Source organism: Arachis ipaensis, chromosome B6, assembly GCF_059453495.1.
Source record: "Arachis ipaensis isolate K30076 ecotype BB chromosome B6, ASM5945349v1, whole genome shotgun sequence".
Taxonomy (NCBI): domain Eukaryota; kingdom Viridiplantae; phylum Streptophyta; class Magnoliopsida; order Fabales; family Fabaceae; genus Arachis; species Arachis ipaensis.
In genome coordinates, this window is record NC_142441.1 from 149567628 (window position 1) to 149591510 (window position 23883).

A 23883-nucleotide genomic window follows, 5' to 3' on the forward strand; every position below is an offset into this window, starting at 1 on the left:
AGATTAGTGTCACATTTCACAAACAAAAACAATACCAACTTTTTGGACAAAAATCATAAGCTGGTTTGCTACGATACGATGATAAATTCATACATACCGATATATTTAAAATATGGACAAGTAATAATAAGGTATGTGGAATTTATTTTCCACATCAACATTTAATTTTTTTTTTAAATATATATTTATCACCACTTTTACTAAAATACCTTTTTAATTAAATAAAAATAAAAAAAATATTTATTTATTTAATTTTATAAAAAGACTTAAATACCTTTTTTTTGTATATATTAGACAAAAATTATTCTTTTAGATTAATTAAATTGTTTAATTTTATAATTTTAAAATTTAAATAATCTAAAAAACAAAAACAAAAACAAAAATATATTTAACAAAATCATTTATCTCTTCATAAATCCTAATCAATTATTCATACCAAAAAAATTAAATAAATTTAAAAAGTACTAAACAAAATCACTTTTTTCTTTGTTTGCTGGGTTCTCACGCAACCCTCATCTCTGACTTAGCGTTTGTTTTGAGATACTGAGACAGAGACTGAGAGATTAAAACTCAGTATCGTGTTTGTTAGTTCAGAGACTGGTACTAAAATTTATGTATCTGTCTCTAAAATTTCAGTATTTCAGTACCTCTAAAAAGTAGAGACACAAGAACTGAAATTTTTAGAAATAGAGATTGAAACTTTAATAACATTTTATACCTAAAATGCTTTCATTTCAATTAATTAATTCCAATTTTAACCTTTGTTCCTGTCTTCCATTTTACACCAAACTAAACAGAATTCTGAGATTTATTCAATCTCTATCTCTTGGTCTCTGTCTCTCAATCTCAATTTTTCCATCCATATCTCTCTACCAAAAGCTACCTAATTATTCATAAAAAAAAATCATCTGAAAAATTGAAAAAAAAAATAAAAGAACAGAGTTTCATGTCTTCGTCTTCCTGAATTTTTCACCTGCACATTCTCCACGAACGTCTCTCTCATTCCCAATTATGAGACTCAAACTCTCTCTTCTCTCTTCTCTCGTTGCTCCTCTCCTCTCGTCGCCGGCGTTTCAACGTCTCGCGGCCTTTCCTGGGCTCCTCCTCGCCGGCGACAGAAGCACTCGTCGGATCGTCGTCGCTCGTCGTCTTCTGGCTTCAAGTACTCGCCGTCGCGAGTCGCCGTGGATCGTGGACCGTCGTAGGGTCGTCACTTGCTTCGTCGCTCGTCCTCTTCTGGGGTCGGGTCCTCTTCGTCACCCAGTCGCCCTTGGTAAGTCCATGCATCATCACTTCCCCTATTCTCCCTTTTCCCAGACTCCCTTCTCCCTGTTCGGTGATTTTCTTGGAACCTTGTTATTTCTCGTAGTTTATTCATACCCTAGAATTATCTTGCAACATCCATCAAATCTCCGGCAAACTAAGGAAGGGGGGAAAATGCTGCATATCTTTTGCCCTTAATGTTGCACTTGTTTTATATGATAATTTTACATGGAATTGTAACTTTGTGCTGTGCTTGTGGGATTGTGATGGCAATAGATGGATGAGATGAAATTCAGAACAGTTTCATGTATGCGAACTAAGTTTCAGATGAAAAACTTATTAGGGCCTAGCTTCGTAATAAATATCATGTATTAGGATTAAAAATACATTTTTTCCCCAAAAAAAGGGAACTAAACTAAGAAAATACTATTAGGGTTCATTGATTCATGCATGTACATCGTCTGCATCTTGTCTTAACTGCTCATGCTTCTCTTTTTCAGCCAATTGTCAGCCTCGCCTTTGCTGGAAAGTCTGAGTATCTCTTGTTTGTTTCGCATGGTTTAAAACCACAACTGTCTGTTTGGAGTATGTCAAAGTTAGCTATGGCTTGGTCATACCGGCTTCAAATAGAAGGTTTTCTTTTAGACTTATTATTTTTACCTCCAATAATGTTAATGTGCATCCTAATGATTTTGTTATGTCTCTTGTAACTTCATTTTCTGCAGTGTATCATAAATATTTTTTTCATCACTGTCTCTTTTGTATCTTCCTGGAAACACTAGAAGATGTCTAAATGCTGCCTTGTTTCTGAATTGACGACTTAGGATGGAAATATCGTCAATATGTATGAAACAAACAGAATTCAATGAATTGGCAAATAGTACTTGTTCTAGCTCAGGTTCAATGAATTCAAAACAGAAGCCAATAAAAGAAAAGAGTGTGAAACAATTGACATTTGAAGCTAAGGAAGTCAATGACAATGAAGAGCACGATATGGGAACTTCACACTTAGAAACAAAGAGAATGGATGCTCGTTGGTACTGGTCTCTGTTTCGAAAACCAAAAAATGGTAAGGTTGAGGTGCCTCAAAGGGTTCAACCTGATATCTTTAGAAACGAGACAGCACAAATGCCAGAGTCAAGGAATCCATTACTGGATGAAGATTTAGTTAGGAATGATGTTGGGCATGATGGAGAAAAATCGACTCATTCTAAGAGAAATGGAATCATGTTGGACACGGGTTCAGATCTTTCTACCACATTGGCTGATGATGATGATTCCAACGTCATCCCTTCAAGGTTGCGTGACAATATTGTAGGGACTGGTGGGTCATGTTCCAAACGGAGAAGGTACTTAAATGATATTTGAATCTATGAATTAATTTAGTTATGTAGCAGTGATTCTGAAGTAGAATGAAATTGGTGTTATATTCATTCTGATCCTTAGGTGTGATCTATTTCTTTTGCCGTGCCAAGCAATATTTTTAGTTAAATTCATGACGAAATGAGAAATTTCAATACAAACATCTCTTACCCTTCTTTCTGGTTTCTGATGGTGTTGGGTTCTCTTGTCAAATTAGCATATGTGATTGTGGAAAATATGTAAACATGTGAGGGCTAAATTGTTCTTGTTGGATTATATTATAAACACATTATTTCATAGTTGTTTGTGGGTTTAAGGCCTCAATAATTGATTCTTTTCATTGCAGGTTGGATTGTGATCCCGTGGTCTCATCTAACCCTTCTACAACTGAGGTTGGTTGGATTTAGTAGAAAGACTTTGCAGACTATTTCAAGCTCATAATTTAGATCTATTTGTGAAACCATGCTAAACTGATGACTGTTAATTATCCATGTTCTGGCATGGCAATTGGCACCTTGTTAAAATAGCTCATAATTTGTAAATCACAAGTGGCAAAACAGTTTAAAACGATAATCATGTGAAATCATTGATGTCTGTATTGTTAGTATTCATTTGTGTCATAGTGCTTGGCTCCTTGCTCACATTACCTTTGGCATTAGCTTCAGGATGGAGTTGATACGGATGCAAGTGTGTTGCAAAAGGAATATCCTGTAAATTCACCAAAAGAAGTCACAAAGCACACATGTCTAATTTGCAAGAGTGGTGGACAGCTACTGTGAGTACACTTCTTATAGTGTTTGGTTCATGCAAGTACTGTAACTTTTATATTAAATATTAATTATCTAGAACCATGATAGATGTGATGTGTTTATTTGATGCTTTTGTCTGAAATTATAGTTTTCACTATTTTGGCTCGTCTTGTAATTTTTTTCTCCTTTCTACATTTTCTAACTGCAGTCATATGGAGTTGTTAATATCTAGTTTGATGGTTTCAATAAAAGAAAGGGAAGAAAAAACAAAAAAGCTACTTTGTTGGATTTTATAAGCCTTTTAAATTATTAACATCAATTATAATCAATTCAAAATTAATATACTGACATGTAAACATAATTGATATACATGATATAAACTAGATTTAATAGGCATGATCATGCTTGGTAAGTCGCCTTTTAGTTTTTTGAGTCTCACCTTCCTTTTCTTTTATTTGCTATGTATTAATCTGAATTGTTATTTATATTGAATAGGAATAGTTAGAAATTATATTAATTTTAAAAAAATTAACTACAATTTCTAACAATGAATATATAAACTAACTTGATACCAACCAAAGATTGGGTTATCAAAACTACTAGAAATGTATATTTTTGTCAAGTGGACCTAGCCCCCTTAGACACCGCCCGAGCTCATACTTGGTAGTTTTGTAGGATGAACTCAATCTTTAATGAGTATGAAGTTAGTTCACCTCTTCAATGGTTAGAATAGGTTAAAGGAAACAGTGTTCAACCAAATCCTTTCAAATGATATGCACATGCCAAGCTTAATAATGTGTAACACACTAACATCTTAAGTGCATAATTTACAGTAGGATACATTTGCCTTATTCTCTAATTTTTTGGGTCCAAATTGTTCTTTTGTCATCCACTTATACTAAATGTAAATTTCTAGCTTTATCTCAAATATGACTCTTCTTTTATCCTTAAAAACAAAAAGGATCTATAGATTTGACCCAGTTCCTGTAAATTCTGTTGTCAAGAGTTGGTGTTGTAAGTAATAGTACACAATGGTGACTCTCAGGAAACTGAAACTAGTTTGTTAACTTTTCAATAAAATTATCTTCTGGCAGAGGAAATTGCCTTCTCCAGGATTCCTGGTTCAGGTTGTGCTGGTTGATTATAATGGTAATGTTGTGGCTTCCGAACCCAAGGCTACTGGAAAAAGATCAGATGAGAGTTCAAGTAATAGTGCCACCGCAGTTGAAGCAAGCATACCTGTGCAGAATTGTTGTTATCTGATTGTAGGGATCTAACTGAGTTGCCTGAGGAAATGTGCTTATGTGCAAGTGAGTTTATGTGCAAGTGTGTTTATGTGCTTTTGTATTTTTACTTCATTTGAAATAACAAAGAATTTATATATTACAAGGTACCTACAAGCACTGTAAAGTGTAAACAAGTGAGCCTCCAACTTGTAGTAGTCTGAAATCGTTAGTGAGAAGAGAAGGAGATGCATATGACTTTAGCCATGCACCATTTTTTTTAATGAAAATGACAATAGTTGAATTCAACAATATCAGGTTCATAAATCACACAATTTCCGTTTCAAGTTCAAATAAGGCCAAAACACTTAACCATATGAATGAAAACTTAAAAAAGTATAATATATACTACTAGCGTGCAAATAATGCGATATTGGAAAACACAAACTATAATAATCCACGTGGTTGTTCTACACAAAATTGGGAAATATCTATGACATCAATGTTTCAGACTCCGAATGAGAAAAGCAAGCAACAGGGTTTTATTCAAAACCTAATCTTGTAAAAAAGGAAATGTTATAAATCTAATCTTGTGGGAATTCATAATCATCACGATGATGATTATCATATAGCTTATTAAGATTTTTAATGGCATTTTTTTTGACCCTATAGTTTATCATATTATGATTCTTTGACACGAGTGACACTGTAATTTTTATCTGAACTCCATCATTCACCTAATAAAATTTGAATAATTACATATTAGGTTTAACTACCTAAATATAAAAGAAAAAACGAAGGAAAAGATTAGTGCATAATATTTTATTACCTTGATGTTAAAACTATCATTTTCAAAACAAGCTATCATCCAACGTGCAACCCACACACCCGCGTCATTCCTATATATCGAGAAAGCTATATTAAAGTATTATATAATTGCATAATTTCATATCAATAACTACTAATTATACGATCTTACGATCTAGTTTTGAGGGTGGGAAGGCCTTCTAGCTCTTCAAATTCAAAATGTGAAGAAATCAGATTTGGAGTGGTCTCAAAGTCATAGAATAAACGATCTTCCAATACCTCGTCCAAATAAATGGCCTGTTTATGTCTATGTTAGAGTTTGCCTTTTTAGTCATATATGTAGATAATTAACAAAAAAAAAAAGGAAAATATAGTTACTAATTTCAAAGCTATCCTCTTTCGCTTGAACTGTTTCTCAATGGGAAATGGGTCTAGCAAAATGATTTGTCTTTTAACACGATCAATCACTACGAGGTACCAGTGTTCATGACCTTCGTTAGTAGTTTCAGATACAGGGATAAAAACCTAATCAAGAGAAAGTCATTTTAGTTATTAAAATTATTTTATGCCAATATTTGATAATATGAATTTAAAATTATATAAACTTACTCTTTTTAGGTAGTCAACTTTGCCCAAATAAACATATGTAATACAAGATGGCAGACGGTTGGGATCCAATTTTGTCTTCTCTGACAGCTACATTATTTCAGCCACTAGTTTATATACGCAATACAAAGAACAACTACCAATATTATTTTAGTATACACTCCTATATACTTACCGCAAAAGTTGTGGGTAAAATTATTTTAGTATACACTCTTATATTATTTTAGTATGCACTATATTTTTTATGGACTCTTTTTGAAAATTAATGTTTCTGTCTTTAGTTCAATTATAGTTGAATTTGGGTGAAGCTTAATTTTCACTCTAGCATTTCGATTCCTTGAACCATTTCTGTATTGTAAGCTGGACAAGTAATGGTTTTAATCAATGTTTTGAAAACCGGTTCGAATCGGCCGGTCGAACCGGTTGAAAAGTGATCCGCTGCGAAAACGACTTGGACAGATGCCAAAACCGACATTTTGAAAAACCATATAAGACTGTCGAACCGAACCAGAACCCGGCCGGTTTTTTGAATTTTCGCAAAAAGCCAAAAACGGCGCCACTTGGATTGAAAAAGACTTCATATATGCATTTTTAATAAGGTTCTGAAAACCGATTCAAACCGGACAGTAGAACCGTGAACCGGTGAGCAAGACGGTTCGGTTAGAAACTATAACCACTAAATTAAAAAATCGTTATTGAACCGTCAAACCGGCCAGGCACCGGTCAGTCGAACCTATTCGGAACTCGACCGATTTCCAAAAATTCTTCACCAAGCGGCGCCATTTCGTTCATTGTAGAAACCATGGTTCTAAAAACCGGACCGAACCGACCGATCGAACCGGTTCGACCGAAAACCGTCACTAAAAATGATTCAATCCGCTACTAATAATCGCTAAAAAAACCGTTTAAAAACCGTCGAACCAGCCGAGAACCAATCGGTAACCGACCGATTCGAATAAAACAACGCCGTTTTGTTATTTAAAAAAAAAAAAAACTGAAGCAGGTCCAAGTCTTCGTGAGCCTAATAATTATTATTCTCCTTCCTATTATTATTATTATTATTATTGAAATTACCCGATTAATAATGAAAAAAGTAGATTATTATTGTAATTATTATTATTGAAATTACCCGATTAATAATTATTATTATTGTAAGTATTATTGTAGTTATTTCAATCTTTATTATTATTGTAATTATTATTTTTTAATAATAAATAAGAATTAGAATTATATCAATATTTTTAAAATTAATATAATTAAAATAACTAAAAATATTTAAAATCAATGTACGTTATTAATATCATAAGATTTGATCATTTTATGATTAAAATTAAATAATCTTATCATGATTACTACGGTGCCATTATCACATCTTTATCATATATTATTATTATTATTATTATTATTATTAAAATGATTAAAAGTATTTTTAATTAATAATTAATAAGTAGTTTAATAATGCATTAAATATTGATTAGATATAATTATAATAAAAATATGTTCCTAAATTAGTATAATTATTTATTATTCACCAATTTTAGTATATTAAGTAGATTAGAAAATTAGTAATCTTATAAGATGGACAAAACTAACCCTACCTGTTATTATATAATATAAGCTGAAACCCTAATTTCCCTACCCGATCATCACTTTTTCCATAATCAGTTCCAAAGCGGTTTCCATCTTCTCTCTCGCATCAATGGTCGTTCTCTCTCTCACATCAATGGCTACTTGCCCACATTGCGGAAAATACCGCAAAAAATGCTACAATGACTGTAGGTTCAAGCGGCATTTTTTTGCCTAATTCTCGCCGTGATCCTTTTCTCTCCCTCTTCTCCTTCAATTTTTGTTCCTGTTTTCAATTTTTGGTCTTCTTCTTCGGTCTTCTTCTTCTTTACTGATGGCTCGTTCCCTCTGTTAGTTTGTTATTCTGTTTTAGTGTGACTGTTTTCTAATTGCTCAATGGCTCGATTGCTCTGTTAATTTACTGATGGCTCTGTTAGTTTGTTACTCTGGTTTACTAGTTGCTGATGGCTCCTAAATTTTTTGCATGTGGATACAATATGAATTTGTGGAAATAATTATGGAAAAATGCATAACTGCAATTACTGTAATAGCATGACGCTAATTTAAGTCATTTGAGCATTTTTTGTTGTTTTTGTCCTGGCGGAAAAGAGAAGAGCGATTTGCAGCTGGAGGAAATTTGGTATCTGAAGGAGGAATTCGGACCCTCCATTTTGCTTGTAATGGGAAATTTTTTTGAACGATATGGGGGATGAAATATTGAAATCGAAGGGTACGAGTTGGTTTTTTTATTATTTTTTTGAATCCGGATAACCTAATTGAAGGGTCCGATTTTGTTATATGGACATATATAAAAGTGTGTAATTGAGGGAAGAGATCTAGTCGCGTTTTCTTCTCCTTCTTCAACGCCTTGTGTTCCTGGTTTTTTTTGCTGTGTTTCATGAAACCAAGATATTTATTAGTGAAGTTCATGTTTTTTAAGTGACTGATTTTTTTAAGTTCATGTTTTTTTAAGTGACTGATAGTTATTAGTGAAGTTCATGTTTTTTTTAAGTTCATGTTTTTTTTATGAAGCTCAAGCCTATCTACATCTTTAATTTTCTTTTTCTTTGGCATTTTTACTTAACTTCCACCATGCAAAGCTTGGAAGATTGGAGAAATGAAGAAGAAGAAGAATGGTGAAAGTGAAGCTTCAGAGTGAAGGAGTGAAAGTGTGTAACTCAGATGGTGAGTGTGGGGCTATGTTGGATGCTACACTACAAATTAAAAAGCTCTCTTTAGAAGTTTATTTTTTTTTTTAACTGTAATTGTTGTTTTAAACTTTTAATTGGTTAGTTAATCTATAAATTTTCATCTTGCTTCTTCAAATGTTGTTATCATTAGTCATTACTGTGATTTAGGATTGTTAATGATGTTGAATATTGATTCTGATATGCTCTGATATGCAAGGGTTCTGAGAATGGTGACACTGTGAACTATGCAACTGTGGTCAGGGAAGTGAAAGCATATTTGAAGAAAGGTGTTGCAGGGAAGGAATTGCAGTCACATATTGCTGCATTTCCTGTATCTGCTCAGGAGAAGATGAATGCACTTCTTGAAGGATTATTTGATGGCGTCGAAAAAGCGTTTGGAAAAGAAGCTACCAAGAGGAAGAATCACCTTGCTGCTGCAGTTGCTGGAGATGACGAGGGATCGCAGCTGTTATTGCTCAATGCTGTTGAGGAGTTCTGTTACAAGAAAGGTAGCAATGCGTTGAATGAGGTTGCACGTTTACTTACTGTTATTGTCCTCAGTTTGTTGATTTTCTTTACTGTTGTGTCCTTTTATTTTGATTAAAGGGTTTTGTTTTGGCCCCTTGTGTGGTTGAAGTGTTGCTAGAGTTCATGTATGTGTCTGGATTATGCATGATGTCGTGTTCTAAGTACTATGGTTTTAGTTATATATTCACTATAAGGTATGTTTCTGATTATATGTGCTCATAGATTACATGAATTTTGTTGGTAATTTCAATCATCAATAATGCTTATGATCTTTTCCATGTGTACAACATACATTTGGTTTATTTTTGCATACAAGTTAAGCATACAACGTTAATTTTCTCTATAATTTAGGCATTGATGATTTGCCCTTTTTACAAAGTGACCACAGTGTCCTCATCTCCACTCTGATTTTCATCAAATATTTCAACATCAAAGCAATTTCTTCATCGGAAATTGACCATGTAGCATGGAATCACCAGTATGATTTGCACTCTTCACGTGATGAAATAGGAGAATGACGAATCTGTATATAGAAACAATCATTAATTGGATTCCAGCTAATTTCTTTTTATTCTAATTGGCCAGACATTATGGATATAGCAGTTCAAATTAACTATGATAGCAGAAGTGCACAAATTCAGAATTGCAGAAGTGCACAAATTCAAAAGAAAATGAGCCAAATTGAAAACAAGGTAACTTCATGATAAATCGGAGGAAAATTAAAGGGAACAAAAGAAAAGAACGAGATGATTCTGGAAAACAAAGCACTTAAAAATAAGGAGACATTTGGAGAGAGAAATTGAGAAGTATTGAAAATAACCTGAGGGAAATTAGAGCTGAACCCAAACACAGAGAGAGTGTGAGAACGGAGTACAACTAAGTTCATATCATACTGAATTTGATAGTTTAATTTTTTTTCCTGCATGGACCAGTGGGGTTTGTTCATCTTGGTTTATGGAAGTTTTCGTTCATTTATGATATACTACTTCCCATAGTTGCATGTCATGTCAAATGTTCACTTTGTCATCTTATATGCTTATGTGATTCATGCTATATTTTTCTGTGTTTTGTCTGAAATACTTCTGGGATGTGTCCAAAATTGGATTTTGGACAGTTTGGTGGAAGTGCATTGCCTGATTATATAAGTTCCAAAGAGGAATGAGTGTAGAAGTTATGTTCTTGCTGCTCTAGGAGCAAGGATATTTTGAACATTGTATGTATATCCTGTTCTATGCACATCGATCTCCTCACAAGTTTCATTAAATCCTCATTGTTATCTTGTCTTTCCCTGGAAACCAACATAGTTTAATTATTTTGATAGAAAACCATTGGGATTTATTCTTCCCTTGTAAAATAGATATCTACTTTCATGTTAAATTGTTAATAGCATTGATGTATCATTTGATTCATAGCTGCCTATAATAGTATTTTGCATGCTTGACAAAGTAAACACATATAGTGCAGTCATTCATACTACCATGCAAATTACTACTTTTGTTTTGGATTTTTGCTGGTTTTGCAGGGGAGTAGGTGCAGGTTCTCTAACCATAGGCTGTGATTTGTGTGATGAGTGCTTTTGTTTTAAAACAGTTATCTTTGTGTTTGATGTTCTGTCTTCCGATTTAAAATAGTATGCCACGTTACCTATGTAAGCAAGTATCAGTATTGTTTGAGAGCAATGCTTTTTTTTATTTCTTGCTTCTGTCACATGGAATAAAGCCTGATTTTCAAATTTTTGGGTGGCCTACATAGATATTCATCCTTGTATGTTCTAACAATCATATTCTGCTGACTGATGTGGAATGATAGGATTTAGAGCGCTTTTGGTTGAAGGATACTGACAACCATTTGGGGAAAAGATCTAAAGGTTTTATGACCTGATCTTGCATATGATAGGAAACTTTAAAAGACTGGCCATGTTGACATAATAATAACAGCTTTTTGAAGTTTCAAAGACAGGCCACTGTTTGAAATGGCCTGTGTGTGTATTTTTAACTTAAGCCTAATCTGATGTGTATTCTAATTTGACACTAAAAGGTTTGAAATAACTGCTGTTAGCAAAACCATACACTGGCCAAAAGGGGATCTAAATATCGTGCTAGCAGGTGGTCTGGTAAATTAGAGCTGAACCCAAACACTGCTGTTTGGCTGAGGATTGTTGCGAAGGAGAGGTGGTTGCCTTCAAGTTGACAGACAACAAAGAAAAAATATCCACGATCACTTAATTTCATGTATGATTATAGTTTAAACTAACTTCATTGAAAAAATATCCACGATCACTTAGTTTCATGTATGATTATAGTTTAAACTAACTTCATTCTAAGTAAGTTTAATTATTCTTTGTGAAATGTGAAGAAGGGCAAAGGAAAGAAAATGATAAAGGAGTACTTAAACCCCCTATGTTGAGGAAATAACAAATTTAGTGAAAAATTTTGAAGAGTAAACAAAATTTCTAAAATGATTTCGTCCCAAATAATATTCCTCTTAATTCTTAAATAAAAGTCATGCATTTTCATGCTACAAAACCCCTTGTAGGAACTAGGAACCAAAACTTGGAGTGTTTGTAATAAAAACTTTTATTTGAAAGGAGTTCTATATGATTGTGCAGTCCAAGTGGCAATGATCCTGAAGAGCCAAGGATGAGATGATGGTGGCAATTTCCGAGTGTGATACCTGATTAATGACTCTTCTTTTTTCCGGTATTTATAAATCAAATGAGAATTTAACATATTTAAAAGTCATTTCAATCCAAAAAGTGGAATTCAATTTTATTATTAAAATTATTTTAAACTAAGAAATTGAATTTTAAATAAAAATAAATTATTTTGTTCATGGAATGCAATTCTTATCTCATAATTAACTTGAGTTAATTTAGTGGTTATATTCAAATTTTAGTTGGTACATGTTAGGGGTGTTCGTGGTGCGATTTGGTTCGATTTTTGAGAGAAAAGTCATCTGATCCGATCGTCTAATTAAATTGCGGTTCGATTTGGTTTATTTTTATCAAGGTTCAAATTAAACCGATTAAAATCGGTTTGGTTTAGTTCGGTTTGTTCGATTTTTTCAATCAATTCAAAAAAAATACTAACATACTATTTTATAAAGTCATAACATTGAAATTGACAAAAACAAATACATAATAGCTAACAAAATCTTGATCTAATAAAATTTTTAACGGTCCAATAACGGTTTTTTCTTTCAAATTTTTAATTTGGCGTCTTTCTCCCTAAGTGTTTTATTCAAGCATAGGTAGGTCCGTTTTTCTGAGATTCTACAAGAAGCTGATGCTATTATCCTATATGGTGGTAATTTGGGCATTAATCTTCCATCAGAGGTTAGTTTTGTTTTTGAAATTCATTTTTCTGGTTGAAGGACTCAAATGAACTTATGCTTTTGCTGGTCTTCTTCCAAAGCAGTGTTTGATTCATGATTGATATTCTCGTTGAATTGAATTAAATTAACTGCCATGGTCGATCAATAATTAATTTTTAATGTCAGGGGCTTGTTTGATTCTCCACAATTTTTTCCAACTCTGAATGACTTTTGTTGCAATCTTATATATATCAACCTAATTGTTGTTTGACGGTTTCACTTTCACCTGTGAACTTTTTAAATTTAAAATAGCATTAATGCTAGTTGGAGATTTCTTTAAAAATTACAAATGAGTTTTAAATTTGAGTAAGTTAGGATAGAATTCTAAATTATTTTATTTAAAATAGAACAAGATAAGTTTGAAAATTAAATTGACAAAAAAAAAATAGACTAAGAATTTGTTTAAGTGTCATTAAATTATTGAAAAAGATCTTTTGACGATATTTTTTTTAGTGTGTTTGACAAATTTTAATCGTAAAAGTAAAAACACTAGAGAAACAAACAGAATATATCTTTTAGAAGTTATAATTTACAAATATTTTTCATATAAAAATAATCAAAAGATAATTTTTATACTATTATATTTAAATATAATTGATAAATAATTTTTTTAAATTACTTTTATTATTTTATAAGTTTTTTTGAAAGATCTTTTAAAAAAAATCACTCAAAATTTTTTTTTTTTTAAAAATTTATCCAAACAAACCCTAATTCTCTTTCCTATATACTAACGGCTCAACAAGCACGTTAGTGTCTGTTCAGCCGCTTTTCTATTATTTTTAAGAAATTAATATTATCTTTTTGTTAATATATTATTCATTTTTTAAATTTATTAGATAAGTATTTTTTTATTTTAATATTGATGTGACTTTATTTATATTATATTTTATTAAAATTAAAATTATTATAAACTAAAATATTATTCAAAAAATAATGACTAACATTATTCTGATTCAAAAAAATATAAATAAATCAAAATACATGTTAATTATTTACAAAAGATAATTTTTATTTAAATATCATGGATATTGATATTTGTCTTTATCTTTTTTAAGTGGTAGGCCAAAATATAAATCTAAGTATGAAGAGTTCTTTATTTTTTTATAAATAGTGAAAAATAGAATAAATGAGAATGCTTATTTTTTTCGTTTTAAATATCAAAATATAAGAATAATTAATAAATAAAATAGGAGATTATAAAAATTGTGTATCTGACAAAAATATTTGGTAATTCATCATACATCTTCTTATCAATAACTTCTTTAGCCTTAGAAAACTATCAGATTTATTGACCATAAAAATAAATATATAAACCCTTCAAGATTATTCAATTAAAAATAATGTGTAATAAAATCAAAATAAAAATTTAGAAATATTATTTACAAATTAACTATTTATAAACGTTATAAAGTTTAATTATTTATTTTTAATTCGTATTTAATTTGAAGCCGAGATAAAAATTTATATTCAAAGCACTCTCTATCTCATGCATAATTTCAATTGTTAAAAATATTTTATTTTTTTAATTTTATATTTAATTTTTTAATTATCTTTAATTTTATTATTTTTTCAAAATTATTAATTTATATTTTATTATATCCCTAACTATATCAAACACTATTCTTTCTCTTGCTATTATTTTCTATACACATACATGTATGTCATTGTCTCATCGTCGTTATTATTATTATATTACCATGTTCTCCTTTCTCGTTTTTTCTTTTTCCTTCCATATTCTCTTCACCCGACCGTCCGTAATTAATTATCACCAAGTATTATTATTGCAAATTTTAATTTTGTCTATCACTTTGATTTATAATCATCTATTTCATTAACTTTTATGAGTTGTTGAAGTTTCGCTAAAAAAAGTAAGACATAAAACATTTAATTTTATATTTAATTTTTAAATTTTTTTTAATTTTTTAAATATTTTTTTTAATTTTATATTTAATTTTTTAAATATTTTTAATTTCATTATTTTTCTAAATTATTAACTTATAATTTTTATTATATCCCCTTACTATATCAAACACTATTCTTTCTCTTATTATTATTCTCTATACACATACCTATCATTGTCTAATCGCTGTTATTATATTACTTTGTTCTTTCTCGTTTTTTTCTTCTCCTTCCACCGTCTCTTCACCCACCGTAATTAATTATCACTATTTATATGTTACATCTTTTATATGTTAATCAAATAACCAGTGCCATATGCCAAACAAATGATATTATAGAAGTCAAAATAAATTATATTTTTGTAATATAATTCATTTATTTTAGTTTAATTTAAAAATAAATATTCATGTACTCAAATTTTAAATATGATATTCTGTATAATTAATAATTTAAAAATAAAAAAAATAATATTATCACATATGAAGTAATTTAAAAATCCTTAAATTTAACAAAATATTAGGCTTTTTCAATTCATCATTGATAGATACAGGCATATTTAAAAAAATACATATAATATGAAAAAAAATTAGTTCTTCCTTAGTAAGAGAAAAAGATAGAACACTATCTTTTGTACATGAAATATAAAGATAGAACACTATCTTTTGTACATGAAATATTGAGAACAAATTAAAAAAAAAAGTAAAAGAACCATGAAAATATTAATTAGATAAGTAAATTAAAGAGGAAAAAAAAATATAGGTAGAAGTTATACGTAAACATAATAACTGCAATAAAACTAAATAAAATTTGTAACGATGGATGTGATGAAATCGATAGCGTTGAAGGTAAAAAAATAAAAAACCAGTAAAATAGATGAAATTATAAAAAAAAAATAAAAAAGATATATTTTTTATGATTAAAAAAAATTCTAATAGAATAATTAGAATGAGGCTAAACTACTGGACAGACCATCAGAGTACAGTACTCACAGATATACTTAAAATAACACTATACAAACAAAGACCAATATAGAATTAAACAAAACATAATTTAAATGAAGACCTCCGAATATAATAAGATCTATACAAAAAATTATTTATCACCGACACTTGTTGGCTTATAATTATTTTTTTTATTTCATATATGGCCACGAAAATAAATCTTTTGACATCGTCTTTACCTAGTTTAAGATGTCAAAAAAAACTCACTTAAATAATTGTGCGGTACAGAGAAGAGTTCATAAGATAAAGAAAAATCAGACCAAAATAAAAAAAAAGAGATTGTGGGAGTAAAGAATTGAATAGAAGTTGTTTTTGTAACTGTTAGTAAATTAAGTAACTGTATAATATTTTTGAATTATGTTAGTAGGGTTAAAATAGGAAATAGAAAATTGGACACCAAACCTCTATGTTTTGGCATTATATATTGTTATAGATTATAGATAAATATACAGGAATCCTACCCATATTTATTACCATTCGGTCTATTACTTGAATCAGTTTCGCTTTTATTATGAGTATCTAAATATTTAAAAAATTTATTCTTAACATGAAAATAATGTAGGCTGAGAATTTAAGAGTACATTCGGTAGAGTACAGTAACATAGAGATATTGTAGAAATAATTCAAATTAAATGGCGAACTAAATTGTAGAAAAAAAATTAAAAAAATATACTATTAAGTTTTTTTTGTTACAGAGTCAAAAAATTTAATAACAAATATATTATTAAACAGTGAATATATATATTTTTCTTATAATAATACCATTATAAAAATTTTATATTTGTATGATATTATATTAAAAAATTATTAAACTATTTAATAATTGAGATTATAATGATGTAAAGTACATTTAAGATAATATAATAATATTATTTAGGCCAATAATAAAAGATTTATTGAATCAAAATTTAAGGAAAAATAAATTATTATTAATTAAATAAATATAAATATAGGATTCCTATCCATATTTGGATCGTTTGGTATATTACTTGAACCAACTCCGGTGTTATTGTGAGTAAAAAATTCATTATTAAGATGAAAATAATGTAATTTGATAATTTAAGGGTACATTCAAAGAATACTAAGAGTCTAGTAACATAGATATATCGTAAAAAATAATTCATATTAAAGGATAAACTAACAATATAAATTTATTAATGAGAAGTATAATTTAAAATACTTGATATAGATATAGAATATTGTTAAGGAGGTATATTTGTGAAAAAATATAGAAAGTTCAAAAGAAAAAGAAAAAGAAAAAAAAGGAAACACTGAAAGAATATATTCTTTTAGCGTTGATATATTCTTTTTATTTTTTTTGTTCAATTTATTTGTTGTTAGAAAGTTCAAAGAAGAATTTTGTTTCGAGTGTTTATAGAAAGTTCTCTCCTCTCAAAAGTTTCATTGCTAAAGGAGGACTATAAATACTATTAAATAGCATCTTTTCACAATCGGAAAAAGCTAAGCCAGAATTTCTACCGATAACTCAAGTATGAGTTTTTTCTTTCCTTCTTTGTTTCCTTGAATCCCCCTTGTTAAAACTGAATTCTTGCACTTCATCAGTTTTTTCCGATTCATGTAACAATAGGATATAGTTGCTTTTAATTTGGCTTAGTGAGTTGTTTCGTTACAGGTTTGTTTCTATTTCTTTTAATCATGTGATAATTTTTAATTTTTTTCAATAGGGTTAATAATGAAGAAGGAACGTGCACCATGTCCGGGTGTAGTACGGCCAAGATTTAAACCCAGATTTAAATCCAATAAACGTCCATGCAACAAAAGCAAGCTTGATGCGGTTATACAACGCCTTAAACTTTTGAAAAACATCAAGGTAACTAAATATCAAAATCCTAAACCCTAAACCAAAATCCCGGTCACCTCCTTCATAGTATTTGAATTCATTTAATATATGATTATTTTTATTTAGAAATTAGATATTTATGGTTGTTTTATGTCTTCATATATTTAAATTGGAAATTTTTTTATATAAATAAAATAAATCTAATATTTTTTCACATTGTTATCTCGTTTGCTCACTTGATAAGTTTCTAACTTTAAACGTATATTTGCAAACAAGATATTGCACTCCCAATAAGATAAGATAATATTTTGCACTCTAGTTTGTATAAATGGCAATATAATCTGTTACTATTTGAATCATATCGGTTTAACTCTTATTTTAAATTGCATATGTACTACATCGATTTGAATTCATTTTTGGAAAAATTATTATAAAGGACCGTTAGGAAGATTTAATTATTAAAAAGGATCTTTAATATTAAAATTATTAAGAAGGACCAAATCTTTTTATAATATTTAAAAAAAAGAACCAAATCTTTCTATAAAGAGACAAATATATCTTTAATGATTTTTTATTTATTTTTTATAATTTTTATATTAACAATTTTTTTCTAAAATTTTAGTAATTTTTATTATTTATTTATTTATTTTTTTACTTTTCTGGTCTTTTAGCTTTATTTTTATCGTTGGGTAAAGATTACAAAAATAAAAAAATAAATAAAAATTATTAATAAAAATTATTAAAATTTTAAGAAAAATAAAATTTATCAACATAAAGATTATAACTTTTAGAGACCCTGCATTTTATATTTTCTTTGGGGTATAGTATTCATGTTAATTTTTTTAAGAGGTCTCCTCATACTCAATTAAGAGGTCGCGGGTTCTAGTCTCCTATCTTTGATAAAAAAAAAAGCATTCATGTTAATTTACGTTAATAAATAGAGATTAAAATTATACAGATGTTCTACATAAAATTATTTGATTACACATCTGTTTTAAATATATCTATATAAATTAAATTAGATAAATTTAATTTATTAATAAGATAAAATATCTAAATAAATCGAATTAGGCCATTTCAATTTATTAAAACAAGCGAAAAATTATATCTGCACTAAATTCTTTAATAAATCCAATTCAATTTATTATTATAGAAAATACATGATGAATTGAATCAGTTCATAAACTCGATTTACTATAATACATAACACGAAATAAGTATTATTGTATAAGTATCTAAAGAATAATTATTAATTTAAAATTTTAGATGACCAATTTTAGAAAATAATATTTAGTAAAACTGTTATTAAAAATTTATTTTTTATTATTATTTTAGTAATTTTTATTATTTAAGGAAAAATTATAAAAAATAATTAAAAATATATTTGTCTCTTTATAGAAAGATTTGATTCTTCTTCTTAAATATTATAAAAAGATTTGGTCTTTCTTAATAATTTTAATATTAAAGATCCTTTTTAGTAATTAAATCTTCCTAACGGTTCTTTACTATAATTTTTCCTTCATTTTTTAATCCAATCAGATTCAAACCATTGTAATTTTGATAGAATTGATTTATATTCTATCTAAATTTTATAATTTAAAAATTTCTTATAATTAATTTTTTCAAACATTGAATTATATCCTATCCAAATGTTAAAGTTTAAAAGTTTTATAATTTAAATATATCCATCTATGTAAAGTCGACAGAATATAGATTTTTTTTTCTAATTAATTTCAATTGGGGTTTATTCATCATTCTTGCAGGCCCGATTCAAATACAATTTGGATATTTACAGCTCGCTTCTAAACAAAGTAGTAAAGTACATGACTGGAAGAAAGTCTATCACCCAACTGAGTTCAGATGTTAGTGATGTCTCTATTGTTCTTATTGTTTCTGTCTTGATTGTTTGGTTTCAACAATGCATACATACATTATTGTTATGGGAAGGAAAATTTTCCAAATAAATCATAAAAAAACTATTATCTCCCAAAAAAACTATATACCTTAATTCATTTTTTCTGGAGTGGAAAAATCGGTTGAATCCATCGAATTTTGGTATAAATTTATTATATTTAAATTAATTAAATTAAATTAAATTAAACTGTTTTTATTAAAACATGTTCTACTACTTATAAAAAAGAATTATTACTAACCGGTTCATCTTAAATATCTTTTATCAAGTTAAAAATGATATACTCTTTGTTAATTATATGATCATAATTCGTTTATTTTGTTGTATTTTGCATGAATAATTGAAATTTAAAGTTGCAAGATATTAATTTAAACATATAATTAATTAATAATTGTATTTTTATATGAATATAAAAAATATTTGGTGGCCAATGAGTAATAACTCAAATGACATAGACTCCCCATACTCAATTAAGAGGTTGCGGGTTCAAGTCTCCTATCTTTCCAAATTTTGCCAATGAGTAATAGCTCAAATGGCATAGTCTCTCCATACTCAATTAAAAAGTTGCGGGTTCGAGTCTCCTATCTTTGGTAAAATAAAAAAAATAAAAAATAAAAAATATTTGGTGAACAAATAATATTTTTTCGAATGTAGGCTGCTATACTTATGCGGGGCCATCCAGATCTTATTGACCAGTTTAACAAATGGATTCCCCGTACTCGTCAAGATTCATGCACGTTACTCTCCCACCACTTGGCAGCAACACATTTGGAGAACCGTGATCTACAGGATGAGGGCGATGATGAAGTATCTACGGATACGGATACTGATACGGATAGTGATACTGAAGATTGGGACTGGTTGAAAAGGTTATTCTCTATTTTTTTTTTCTTTAAACATCATTCAAGTAGTAAGGAGTTAGTGATGTCTTAGTTTTGTTTTAATTAGTCACGTCATAGTCATATACCTCTTTTTTATTTATAGTGTATAAAATTATCCAATATATATTGCTCGTAATACTTTATAAAATATTTTCTTATTAATGAAGGTCGACTAAGCTTGGTGGATGTACAGACCCCTATAAAGTTTGGAAAATTTGGAAAAAGATCAAGGTAACTCCGAAGTCAAATCCTGTGTTTAATTGAATTGTATAAATAACATTTGTGTGTTGATGATGCATATAGGATCGGTTTAAGTGCGATATGGAGATTTGCGAGTCGCTAAGAAATAAGGTGGACAAGTACAAAGATGGAAGAAAGTCTATCATCCAACTAAGTTCGGACGTTAGTGATGTGTCCCTTATTCCTATTGTATTGTGATTATTGGTGAAAATTCAAGTACAGTCAACTTAATGTAAAGTTAATAGCCGAGCGTTATTAGATGACAATATAGTTAAACTTGTCAAATCATTTAACGACTCTCACGTATCAAACTTCACATGAAGTTAACTGTACTTAAGTTTATACATGCAGGTTGCTACACTTTTGCGGGGCCATCCCGATCTTATTGAGGAATTTCGCAAATGGATTCCCATCACTCCGAATGAGGGATCCGATGAAGTATCTAGCGATACCAGCAGCTTTAGTTCCACTGATACTGACACTGATATATACACTGATATATCTTCAGATGCCATGGATTAATCTATCAAAATACACTGTTTTATGAATAATGCTCTTGCTATTTTTATATTTAAATTGATTATAGATTTAACAGACAATAATGAACATGTTTTTTTGGTATATTTTAAGTGTCTTGTTTCTCAATAACTTTTCTAAGTGATGACCATTTATTTTCTTAGAGTTTCCAAGTTCAAATAGTACGGCTAGATAAAATATCAATCTAATTGCATTGCATTCTCTAATAAACATAAATTCCAAATTGCTTTAAAAACTACCTCCTAATCGACAAACTTTGTCGATTTCAATCAACAAAGTAAAAGTAAATTGGTAATATATTGGCCGGCTGAGAATAGTTCACATAGGAATAATTCAACGAAGCCTAACTTCCTTCTTGGTTCCGGCAGTAATGTCTTTGATGCTGTAAATTTTGTGCGTCTCTAATTCTTTTCCTGCTTAGTAAAGAGAGTTTATGTTTTGGGTTTAATTAATTTGAACCTACAAACAACATAATAATGGTAGTATGAGTCTCTAGAAATAGTGTGTCAATCATGATTCTGTACATAGACGTACATAGAAGAATTGAATTTGCAGAGGCGGCCAAGTACAAATAGCATATCTATATGTCTGTTATAGTGTGTGTGAATGTGTTATAAGAGTGACAATGGGTAGGATAGGGTAGGGTAGGTTTTGGAGCCAATCTTAATCCTACTTTCTTAATCCTACTCGCGCGTTGAGAATATCCTAATCCTCTATCCGTTTTTAACCCACAAACATCCAAATTCTACCGGCGGCTTACAAAAAAATGCAATATTATTATATAATTTGATGATAATTTATAATAGAACTAACTTTTATGTATAAAAAAAAGATACTAAATTATTAATTAATAATCTTCTTGTAATGGCTAAGGATTTTTTGCATTTAGTGAGAGATGTTTGTTCAACATTCACTTGAAAGGTCATTAGATTATACAAAATGATAAAAGCATGGAATTCACTTATTTGTTCTCAAGGTTGGTTAGACACAAACTCTAATTGTGTAAAATTTATTTTTGAGTTTTTTTTTTTTAACCAAGGATAGAGAGACTCGAACCCGTGACATTTTAGATGAATATGGAGAGACTACGTCATTTTTAAACTATAGCTAATTATACATTACACATTAGTAAAATTATCCAAAATACATTAATTTAATTGAATAATTGCATAAAATTTTTTGTAGTATTAGTGTATTAAAATTAAATTTATTGTCTAATATTTTTCTTTTACTACCCATAAGAATATGAAATATAACCGAACTTAAACATCGAAAAACAATGTTAATATATATTTTCATAAGTAGAAAAAATATTATTTGTAGTGTAAATTTGAGAAAAATTGGTATAATTTATTATTATTTCTTTATTCATTCATTCATTTTTATTTGTGTTGTTTTTCTATGTAATATAAGGCTTACGTGGAAAATGACATGGGTTTTAGTGCATAATTCATAAGATAATGCACTAATGAAGATTAATCTATTATTAGTGTTTTACATGATCATATCTTTTATGCTAGCCATTACTATTAATTTCCTGATCCCTCTTTGTAAATACAAAATGGGGCATATTAGTAGATTATTGTAATGATGCAAATAGATGCAAGAATTATAAATGATGCATTTATAGGGTTGGATCATTGTAAGAAAAAGAAGTTACAAGGGATGAAGGAAGGACCTAATTGCTTTGGCCAATTGGAATATCCAATATGATTGATATAGGGCACAAGATCATGAATGCATATGCCATAATATAATGTGTATATTTTTATTCCATAGGCAAATTAGGCAGATAGGTTCTCTTCCCTTGGCAATTTGCCAGGGAATTGACATCCCTTTGTAGAATTATTTTTAGAGCAATGTATTTGGTACAATTGTTGTATAATATTAAAATATTCATTTTGAATTTATTCTTGTTCTTGTGCATTATTTATTGAGCTATAGTATTTTACTTTATAAACAACTGGGTTGTTCCTTTTTATTATCTAGATTTTTGGATGATAGTTGTGGCAAGGACAGGTTGCAAATATGATATCAGATTGAAAAATGGTTAATTTCCCTAATATAGTTTGCCAAAATGTGTTCTAATTAAGCACATAAAATTAATCCAAGACATATAGGATTATCTCTTCCCCCCTCTCTCTGTTAGTATGACAAAACATAAATGATTATCTATACAAAACTCTTCTACAAAGACAGAAAATTAAAGGTGTTTGCTACGATACGATAATAAATTCATACGTACCGATACATTTAAAATATGGACAAGTAATAATAAGGCATGTAGAATTTATTTTCTACATCAGTGTTATGTCTCTTGATGAAAAAAATATTTATGATACACTGCAGAAAATGAAGTTACAAGAGACATAACAAAATCATTAGGATGCACATTAACATTATTGGAGGTAAAAATAATAAGTCTAAAAGAAAACCTTCTATTTGAAGCCGGTATGACCAAGCCATAGCTAACTTTGACATACTCCAAACAGACAGTTGTGGTTTTAAACCATGCGAAACAAACAAGAGATACTCAGACTTTCCAGCAAAGGCGAGGCTGACAATTGGCTGAAAAAGAGAAGCATGAGCAGTTAAGACAAGATGCAGACAATGTACATGCATGAATCAATGAACCCTAATAGTATTTTCTTAGTTTAGTTCCCTTTTTTTGGGGAAAAAATGTATTTTTAATCCTAATACATGATATTTATTACGAAGCCAGGCCCTAATAAGTTTTTCATCTGAAACTTAGTTCGCATACATGAAACTGTTCTGAATTTCATCTCATCCATCTATTGCCATCACAGCATTGAGCAATAACAGCTGCGATCCCTCGTCATCTCCAGCAACTGCAGCAGCAAGGTGATTCTTCCTCTTGATAGCTTCTTTTCCAAAGGCTTTTTCTACGCCATCAAATAATCCTTCAAGAAGTGCATTCATCTTCTC

At 29.3% G+C, this 23883-nt stretch overlaps 3 protein-coding genes across 9 annotated transcripts; all 3 read left to right on the forward strand.

The window, feature by feature from the left end:
* The first annotated feature begins 924 nt into the window (after positions 1 to 924).
* Positions 925 to 4866, forward strand: LOC107605553 (uncharacterized). 4 transcript variants are annotated; one of them, XM_088489495.1, is made up of 7 exons: positions 926 to 1273; positions 1764 to 1896; positions 1989 to 2612; positions 2972 to 3017; positions 3285 to 3400; positions 4469 to 4684; positions 4765 to 4866. In XM_088489495.1, the coding sequence occupies exons 3-6, from the start codon at positions 2089 to 2091 to the stop codon at positions 4635 to 4637; spliced, it is 855 nt and encodes a 284-aa protein (XP_088345621.1). In that variant the 5' UTR covers positions 926 to 1273; positions 1764 to 1896; positions 1989 to 2088; the 3' UTR covers positions 4638 to 4684; positions 4765 to 4866. The 4 variants fall into 4 exon arrangements, with proteins under 4 accessions (XP_088345622.1, XP_016162952.1, XP_088345621.1 ...); XM_088489496.1 differs by having other exon boundaries at positions 925 to 1273; positions 3291 to 3400; positions 4469 to 4866; XM_016307466.3 differs by having other exon boundaries at positions 925 to 1273; positions 2088 to 2612; positions 4469 to 4866.
* Positions 4867 to 7647: 2781 nt separating this feature from the next.
* Positions 7648 to 11026, forward strand: LOC110263635 (eukaryotic translation initiation factor 5-like). Of its 4 annotated transcripts, none has more exons than XM_088491825.1 (5): positions 7648 to 7785; positions 8677 to 8761; positions 8984 to 9275; positions 9880 to 9986; positions 10817 to 11026. In XM_088491825.1, the coding sequence occupies exons 2-5, from the start codon at positions 8759 to 8761 to the stop codon at positions 10850 to 10852; spliced, it is 438 nt and encodes a 145-aa protein (XP_088347951.1). In that variant the 5' UTR covers positions 7648 to 7785; positions 8677 to 8758; the 3' UTR covers positions 10853 to 11026. The 4 variants fall into 4 exon arrangements, with proteins under 4 accessions (XP_088347951.1, XP_088347952.1, XP_088347949.1 ...); XM_088491824.1 differs by having other exon boundaries at positions 7662 to 8306; XM_088491823.1 differs by having other exon boundaries at positions 7654 to 8761.
* Positions 11027 to 16993: 5967 nt separating this feature from the next.
* Positions 16994 to 20941, forward strand: LOC107605554 (uncharacterized). The gene is made up of 7 exons (XM_016307469.3): positions 16994 to 17056; positions 17252 to 17397; positions 19131 to 19229; positions 19934 to 20148; positions 20328 to 20391; positions 20464 to 20562; positions 20752 to 20941. Exons 2-7 carry the CDS (start codon positions 17260 to 17262, stop codon positions 20920 to 20922), a joined length of 786 nt encoding a protein of 261 aa, XP_016162955.1. The 5' UTR covers positions 16994 to 17056; positions 17252 to 17259; the 3' UTR covers positions 20923 to 20941.
* Positions 20942 to 23883: the final 2942 nt, after the last annotated feature.

Bases quoted from the DNA above. Each gene is read 5' to 3' on its own strand.
- LOC110263635 (XM_088491825.1), top strand. The intron at 9,276-9,879 runs GTAGCAATGCGT...CTAATTGGCCAG, and splicing joins GGAGTTCTGTTACAAGAAAG to ACATTATGGATATAGCAGTT. The intron at 9,987-10,816 runs GTAACTTCATGA...CTGGTTTTGCAG, and splicing joins TGAGCCAAATTGAAAACAAG to GGGAGTAGGTGCAGGTTCTC.
- LOC107605553 (XM_016307466.3), top strand. From the start codon at position 2,089: ATGGAAATATCGTCAATATGTATGAAACAAACAGAATTCAATGAATTG. The intron at 3,018-3,284 runs GTTGGTTGGATT...CTTTGGCATTAG, and splicing joins CTAACCCTTCTACAACTGAG to CTTCAGGATGGAGTTGATAC. The intron at 3,401-4,468 runs GTGAGTACACTT...ATCTTCTGGCAG, and splicing joins AAGAGTGGTGGACAGCTACT to AGGAAATTGCCTTCTCCAGG.
- LOC107605554 (XM_016307469.3), top strand. From the start codon at position 17,260: ATGAAGAAGGAACGTGCACCATGTCCGGGTGTAGTACGGCCAAGATTT. The intron at 17,398-19,130 runs GTAACTAAATAT...TCATTCTTGCAG, and splicing joins AACTTTTGAAAAACATCAAG to GCCCGATTCAAATACAATTT. The intron at 20,392-20,463 runs GTAACTCCGAAG...TGATGCATATAG, and splicing joins AAATTTGGAAAAAGATCAAG to GATCGGTTTAAGTGCGATAT.